Source organism: Carettochelys insculpta, chromosome 11, assembly GCF_033958435.1.
Source record: "Carettochelys insculpta isolate YL-2023 chromosome 11, ASM3395843v1, whole genome shotgun sequence".
In the NCBI taxonomy this organism is placed as follows: domain Eukaryota; kingdom Metazoa; phylum Chordata; order Testudines; family Carettochelyidae; genus Carettochelys; species Carettochelys insculpta.
This window is the reverse complement of record NC_134147.1, coordinates 39720967-39729266: the sequence shown is the minus strand read 5'-3', so window position 1 is coordinate 39729266 and position 8300 is coordinate 39720967. Positions and strand designations below refer to the sequence as shown.

The 8300-nt window shown below is 49.0% G+C and overlaps 1 protein-coding gene across 1 annotated transcript; it reads left to right on the top strand.

Moving 5' to 3' along the window:
* The first annotated feature begins 831 nt into the window (after positions 1 to 831).
* GPR27 (G protein-coupled receptor 27) lies at positions 832 to 3361 on the top strand. Its single transcript, XM_075005239.1, has one exon. It carries the CDS (start codon positions 1345 to 1347, stop codon positions 2491 to 2493), a length of 1149 nt encoding a protein of 382 aa, XP_074861340.1. The 5' UTR covers positions 832 to 1344; the 3' UTR covers positions 2494 to 3361.
* The last annotated feature ends 4939 nt before the right edge of the window (positions 3362 to 8300 follow it).

Sequence of the window (8300 nt, the reverse complement as noted above, 5' to 3'; positions counted from 1 at the left end):
ACAAATGGATCCCCATGCCACCAGAGGTGAAAGTCAGAGGGTGCACAGCTCTGGCAAGAGCTGGCTGAGCTGCAGCAAAAGCCAGCATAAAGGTATTTAGCGAGCTGGCAAGACCCAGAGTTGCAATAGGACAGCACCTGTCAGAAATTTTAAGTTATTTTCACCCCATTTGCTAAGTTTACCTCTCAGGCAATATTCTTTTCCCTAGAGCCCCTCATTTAGGCTGACCAGAGATCCCAGCATTATCAGAACCACCACTGTGTTAGGGGCATTGTCTTGTATCTCCCCCCCCACCCCAAAAAAAAGTGCCCTGGTTTTTCTCACCTTCCAACCCTCATTCTGGGTCCTCCTACCCCCACATTTGGATTACATGACAGGACTAACTACTGGGCTCAGGAACCCAAGTAATTCTGGGGGACTCATTCGGCTTGTGGCAGGCAGGCGCTCCTAGGCACCCATAAGGCTCAGCTCCCTGGGGAGGGGAGGTAAAATCCGCCTCCCTATTACAGAGTGCGTGTCCCCCGGAAGGGGGGGGATCTACCTCTCCCGCTCCTTCACCCCGAGATTTTACAGGACAGCCGGTCCCTGCCCAAGGCATTGAGCTCCACAGTGCTGAGAGCCAGGGAAACCCTGTCCCCCGGCACACCCCGCCGGGCGAGCCCGTCCGCTGCCCGCAGCAGGGGGGATCCACCAGCCCCGTCAGTCCCCGCCGCCCCCGGGCACGCGAGGGCGATCTCCCGCCCCCGTCAGCCGCGAACCTCCCCCCGCCCGGGCGTGCCCGGCTCCCGCTCCCGTGCGCAGGCTCGGCCTGCCCCACCACTGGGCTCCGCAGCGGCCTCTCGCCGGAAGCGGAGCCCAGCCCGGGCGGTGGCTGCTGCGCTCCCGCCGCCCGAGCCGCAGCGCGCGCCGGCTCTCCCGGGAAAGGCCGCAGGAGGCGGGGGAGCGGGGCCATGCCGCGGCGCCCCCGCCCCCTGCAGCAGCTCCCGCCCTCCCGCCGCGGCTGCGCGCGGGGCCGGGCCAAGTTGGCTGCCCCCAGCTGAGGCCCGGCCGGCCGAGCGAGGAGGGCGCAGCATGTGCGCAGGGGGGCGCAGCCGCCGCGCCCCGCACACGCCGCGCCCGGGCCGGGCCTGAGGCGGCCCAGCGGAGCGGAGCTGAGGTGAGGGGCCGGCGCGCAGCCGGGGGCTGGCGGAGATGCCCGCCCAGCGCGCCCCGGCAGCCGCCGCCGCCGCTGCCGCCTGTGCGCTGGGGGGCGCCGCGCCGGGGAGGGAGGCGAGCGCCGCGCCCGCAGCCCCCAGCCGCGCGTGAGCCGAGCCCGGCGCTGGAGCCGCGGCGCCCCGCCGATCCATGGCGAACGCCAGCGAGCTGGGCGCCAGCAGCAGCAGCCCGCACCTGCCCAGCCCCGGCGGCCTGCTCAGCGCCCCCGGCCTCAAGCTGGCCACGCTGGGCCTGATCCTGTGCGTCAGCCTGGCCGGCAACGTGCTCTTCGCCTGGCTCATCCTCAAGGACCGGCACCTGCACCGCGCGCCCTACTACCTGCTGCTGGACCTGTGCCTGGCCGACGCGCTGCGCTCGCTGGCCTGCTTCCCCTTCGTCATGCTGTCCGTGCGCAGCGGGGCGGGCGCCTGGCCCCACGGGCGGCTCAGCTGCAAGGTGCTGGCCTTCCTGGCCGTCCTCTTCTGCTTCCACGCCGCCTTCCTGCTCTTCTGCGTGGGGGTGACCCGCTACATGGCCATCGCCCACCACCGCTTCTACGCCAAGCGCATGACAGGCTGGACCTGCCTGGCCGTGGTGTGCATGGTCTGGACCCTGGCCATGGCCATGGCCTTCCCACCCGTCTTTGACGTGGGCACCTACAAGTTCATCCGCGAGGAGGAGCAGTGCATCTTTGAGCACCGCTACGTCAAAGCCAATGACACGCTGGGCTTCATGCTCATGCTGGCTGCTGTCATCGCTGCCACCCACCTGGTCTATGTCAAGCTCCTCTTCTTCATCCATGGCCACCGCAAGATGAAGCCAGCCCAGCTGGTCCCAGCCATCAGCCAGAACTGGACCTTCCATGGGCCGGGAGCCACTGGGCAAGCGGCAGCCAACTGGACGGCTGGCTTTGGCAGGGGCCCTACCCCGCCCACCTTGGTGGGCATCAGGCAGGCCACCCACAGCCAGATCAAGAGGCTGCTGGTGCTGGAGGAGTTCAAGATGGAGAAGAGGATCTGCAAAATGTTCTATATGATCACTCTGTTCTTCCTGCTGCTCTGGTCTCCCTACATCGTGGCCTGCTACCTGCGGGTCTTCATCAAGGCCAGCTCCATCCCACAGGTCTACCTGACTGCTTCGGTCTGGATGACATTCGCCCAAGCAGGAGTCAATCCGATCCTGTGCTTTATCTTCAACAAGGAGCTCAGGGTCTGTCTTAGAGCCCACTTCCCCTGCTGCCAAAGCCTCCAGAGCACGCAGGGCACCATCCTTTGTGATCTGAAGGGCTTTGGGATGTAGGCTGGCTTTTCACGTAGTGAAAAATTATTTTCCATACTTCTGCAGATGCGCTCAAGAGTGCTGTCTCTGAGGAAATTCAAGTCAACCAGCCCCCAGACTTTCAGCTCTAAGAAGCTATTTTGTTAATTTTTCTATCCTGTGCATATGCTGTCTTCAAAACATAAGAGATTGCTGCCTATGGGGACACGTCAATGAACAAAATACTCCAAATCTTAGGCTGTATGAAGCAGTTTTATTTATTTGTCTTTGTGTGTGTGTTTGTGTGTGGTTTTTAAAAAACAAAAAAAACAAACAAAAAAACCCAAACAGGGCTCCAAGTTTCTGGTCTTGCTTCTAACCTTTGTAGGTGTGATTGCACCTAATGTGGATAAAAGGCCATGATAGTTTTATCCTGTATTCCTGTCTGTTTTGATAAAAAGGCTTAACAGTTTTATTCAGGATTTCATAAAGGCCAAGACAAAATTTTTATACTAAAGTTATTTTTGATGACTTCAGATGTGTTGTTTTATTATTTGTTTTGGAGTCAAGAAGTTCAGAAGTCAGTTTTTATGGGGAGCTGTTGAATAGACATTCTCAAGTGATGTTTAAGTATTGAAAGCAGTGATGTAATTTTTGCCTGAAATGCAAACACAGTATAGGATGAATTTCAATTTTCTTGTTGCACTACTCATTTGGTAATATTTCAGAATTCTTTGTGAAATGTGATTTTAAAACGAATCTCAACTTTAACAATGATCAATTATAGCAGTTTTTAAACTAGATTGAATTCATATTTTACTGACTTTGTAGAAAGTTACCTGCAAAACTGGGTTACATACTTGTACATTGACTGTTTTCTTTAATAAAAGACTGAAACTTTATGAAATGATTTCAGAATGGCAGAATAGTGCTTTGACATAATTTGTGTGCAAACCAAATTGCATGTCCCTTATGTCTGAGAATAATTCACAGTTCAGGAGAAAAACAAAGTTCACATTTGCTGTTTAGTCTCATTTTAGGTATTTATACCAACAGAAGTGACTACAATATTTTTAAAGAGACTTAAGTTTATGATGGGTGACAGGTTGAAATAGCACAATTCTTTTTCTGTCTGCTAAAAATAATTTCTGTGCAGAAATTGCTCTTTTATTTACGATGGGGAAATTCTGGATAATTATGTATCATTAATTTTAGTAGGCAAAGGAATTTAATACAGTTACTTGGTTTAACATAATGTTTGCTTGGTTATTTTGAATTAACAACAGTGTAGGGATTTTTGTGGCTTATGTTGTAAAGACTTCTCTAAAAGTTTTAGCTGAGTTTTTGGAAATGTGATCCTTGTTTCTTATCGATAATCAGGAGTTACCTTCTTCAGAGCAGAAGTCAAAAACATCTCTTTGTCAAGGAAGCTGTCTCTCACATATAAAACTGATCGGGCAGTAGTATTTTTCATTGTTTTTATAACAAGTCACGTGCATGACAGTAATAAGGGACTTAATGTTTGTGAAGAAATTTCAGTGATTGGCACAAGAGTATTTCTATAAACACAAGTCAAAGTTATTGTACATCCACTAAATGAGAAATATTGTTCCTGAGTGTAAAGTTACTGCATAGATGTGTGTGTGTGTGTTTGTGTTTTAGCTTTAATGGAAGAGTCTACAAGTTGTTTGGTATGTTAGTTAAAATTAGTGGTCCCAGAAGAGAGCCTCAGATTTGGACACTGCAGACTTTATCAGTTCAAAATGAAACTTAAACAGTTTCAAAATTGCAAGTGCAAATACAGCGTTTTTTAGGGGAGGGGAATAATATAAAGATTGTGTTACAGTCCTCACTCAGTTAAGACTTACCCACAGACATCCATATATCATTGGTAATTGCCTTTTGTGTATTACTTGTTCTGTTTTACTGTAGTTCTTTTCAGTTGTATTCAAGTTTTACAGAGTAACACTGACTTTGAACATTAAATATCTCCTAGAGATACAAGAATGTGACAGTCGGCGATACGTTTTAAGGACACATATACAGTTTGAATATGTACATCCATCTTCTCTTTCCACACTAACAGAAATAAGAAACCTGGTATTGTTTTCCTCTAAGCTTGATTTTAATAAGCTCTCTTGGGGAGTGCCAGGCAGAGGATGAACAGACCACTAAACTTAGCTTCTAAATTCTTGGGGGAAGAGCGCTGCTTTTTAAAAATATAGTGTTAAGAGGCAGTCATCTGAAAGTGCTCTTGCCTTTGCAAGAGCCAGATTTCATTTCTTGCAAGACTAGAGGCAAGAACAGAAATCTATAGTCAAGTCTGGTGGAAATGAAATATCACCTCCAGGAGAATGGTGGTTCTGTTAGTGTCTAGGAATTCAGACAGCAGCATCAGACCATTGTGCTGTAAAGGACAACGTCACTGTGGGACAGTCTTACTACAAGCAGAGAAGTTTCCACCCCAATACGTGAAGGTACAATGTGGGGACAGTAAGCCTGAGCTTGCACTCTTTGAAGATGGTGGCTCTGTTGCGGCTGACATCCGTGATAAAGTCTGGCTTTGATACATTAGCTAAAACAAAAGAGTGTTGTTTACTACTCCCTGTTTTGTAGGCAATTCCTGGTGCTATCGAAGGCTACGTACATGTAAAAAATTAAAGCGCTGCTGAGGAAAGTATGGCCACAGCAGGAGCAGTGGGAGAAAGCTCTCCCAGCATTCTGTGTAAACCACCTAAGCGAGGGGGGTAGCATGTAGATTGGGAGCCCATTTACACTGACGCTTTACAGCGCTGTAACTTGCACTCGAGCTGGGTGTTTTTCCACTCCCTGGAGCCAGAAAGTTGCAGTGCAGTAAAGTAACCGTGCAGACGCAGCCTAAGGATTCTGATGTGGGTGGAGGGCAGAACGTAATCCATGTGTGGAAACAGGGCTGGCTCAACTCTTCTCGGGGCCTAGGGCTGTGGGGCCCCTAGGCTCTCGGGTGGGGCCAAAAATGAGCGGTTTGGGGGCAAGAGAGTGGGTGTGCAAGGGGGTGAGGGCCCTGACGGGGGATGAGGCATTTGGGATGCAGGAGTGGTCTCCAGGCAGGGGCCAAGGGGTTTGGAATATGGGAGGGGGCTCAAGGCAGAGAGCTAGGGTAGGGGTGTGGGATTGGAGTGGGAGATATGGTACTGGAGCAGGTTCAGGGTTGGAGTGTGGGTTCTAGGAGGGGTTTAGGGACTTAGGAGTTCAGGGCCAGGGCAGGGATTGGGGTGCAGGGCACTCACCTGGGACAGTTCTCCTTTGGTGTGTGTGGGGCGAAGCAGGTGGCTCAGTGCAGGCCATGCTGCCTGCCACACTTTTGCAATCATCCCCCCCACCCCACCAGCTCCCATTAGTCCAGGGAGCTATAGGAGGCAGAGCCTGTAGGCAACGGTAGCATGAGTAAGAACCTCCCCGCCCCAGTTGTGATGTGGCACCAGCCCAGCAGTGGGATGCCAGTGTGCAGAGCTGCAGACAACATGCAGGGACTTAGTGCCTGCAGTCCAGGAGCCCAGGCTTAGTAGGACTCACAAAAAGATCTGGACTTTTGGTGGTCTGGAGATATTTTTGGGCTGTTGCCCTTGAAATTCCTTTCTTAATACCGCCCTGCATGGAAATGCTCATAAATCTCATTTTAACCCAGCTGCTCAAAGTAAACACTCAGCTGGATTTGGATCTTACTGCTGTAAAACTGGAGTAACTCCACTAACTTTAATGGAGCTACTTTGGATTTACGTTAATGTTCCATAATGGAATAGAATTTAGGCTCAGAAAATACAAAAATCAAACACCAAAGACTGACAAAAATGAAGACATATTATACACACCTACCAAGTACAAACTAATTGTTATGTACAACTGTCAGACTCAATCACTGTTCAAGGAATACAAAACACAAATTTACCAGGAAGTAAAAGAGAAGAGCAAAATAAATGTAGAAACAATAAGCTGAAGACTTTTCTTCCAGAAATTGTTGTAAGGGTCAGAAAGGTACTTAAAAAAAAAAAAAATCAGACCATCACCTTAAGTAATAATTGTAATGAACACCTTCACAGTGGTTCACAAGATCAGCGAATTAGTTTTCATGTTGTCCCCAGGAAATATGCCCCTCCTGCATGAGGAGTTACTAAGGGACAGAAGTTAAATAACTTGCCCAAGACCACATGAGTGACTGCTTGTGAAAGGACAACAATCTCAACCCAATCTCTAGTCTGGTACACTGTCATCTGGCAAAATTTATAATCCAGCATGATTTCAGTTAGCTGGATAGCCACTTACAATGGGTGTGACCAAGTTTCTGTGATCCCATAAAGTTTGTTTACTGTCATCAGTCTTGGCTCTCAGCTGTGATTTATGCCTAAATGCCTTTTAAGAGCCCCGTAAACAGTGGAAGTGGTGTTAATGCTGGTAGACAATACTAACTTCCTGTGGTTCAACACATTCTCTCATTCAGCACTGGTGAGGTCCCAAGGGTGCTGGATTAGAGAGGTTCAACCTATACCACTCTTGCATGCTAACAACTGGACAGTCTGACTAGACAACCATATGTGAAACACACACAAGGCAGTGTGGGTGAGTGGATACGGCAGTGGTCTGGGACTCAGGAGTCCTGGGTTTTATTTTGGAGTCTGTCACTGCCCTGCTGTGTGACTTTGGGAAAATCTCTCCCTGTCCATACCTCAGTTTCCTCCTCTGTGAAATGGGGCTAATTATATTTAACGCCCCCCCCCCCACCACCCCCGCTTTAAAGGTGTTTTGAGGTCTCTGGGTAACAGGCAATAAATAAGAACTAGATGTTCGTATTACTTATCCTCTAACACCAAAAGAGTTACTCAGTTTAATGGTGCTAGTACTGTGTTCACAACTGAGGCATTTCAGAAAGCCTTGCAAATTAATTTAAAAGATACAGTGAATTAAAAGGCAAGGGACTGTGCTGATACAGGATTGCTTTCAAACAATGTACTTAGGTAGGATTTACTTCTAGTGTTCTTTACTTGTTTCACATGTACTTCATGCAATATATTAAAATAGCATTCCTTTTCCTGGGCATTATTATTGTTCAGTGTCATACACACACTGGCATCACCTCAGAGTAGCATCTTATTAACCCCACTCATGTACATTAATACACCTCATTTTTGCATATATGCTGGCAGGTTAATTAAAGTTTGCTCCCACATTATACTGAAAATATTTGTTTACATTGGAAACAATTCCCTACCTTGGGCATATTCACACATTCTTTTCTGATATTCCTGGTGACGTCATCTCTGGTGAAGTTAGTACAAATTTTACCATTGGGTTCAATCAGGCCAGCATTTCACCCTCCATGTGAAAGCAAATAATTGGTCGGAAATCTAAACAAATACTGGGTATAAGGATTTCATCTCTGCAAGGCTGTGTTGTGATGCTCTCGAAAGCTTGCAGTGTTACCATGCTGAGGGGCTGATGTTGTCAGAACATGGCTGTACTGATGCGGAAAGTGTTTGTTAGGAAAAAACAGGAAAGTTTTGCCCTCCTTGCGTGGCCATGTACGGGCTACTGGGTTTGCGAAGCAGGAGGTAGGCGATGGGCTGTGCAGTCAGTGCTTCCCTCGTTAGCAGGGACCGGGAGGGGCAGAACCTCTGTTCACCCCCTCTAAGCAAGCAGAGCAGGTCAGGCAGAAAGGGAGAGAAAGCTACATCCCAGAAAGGGGTGTGGCAGAGCTACATGACACAAACCGCTTAATCCCACAGGCTGCTCTGACTTACATTGGAGAACTGGCCCACAGCCTACTCCTCTAGGATCAAAGGAATGCAAATACTTCACAGCAGTCCCCTGTTCTT

Coding starts and splice junctions, on each gene's coding strand:
- GPR27 (XM_075005239.1), top strand. CDS start 1,345: ATGGCGAACGCCAGCGAGCTGGGCGCCAGCAGCAGCAGCCCGCACCTG.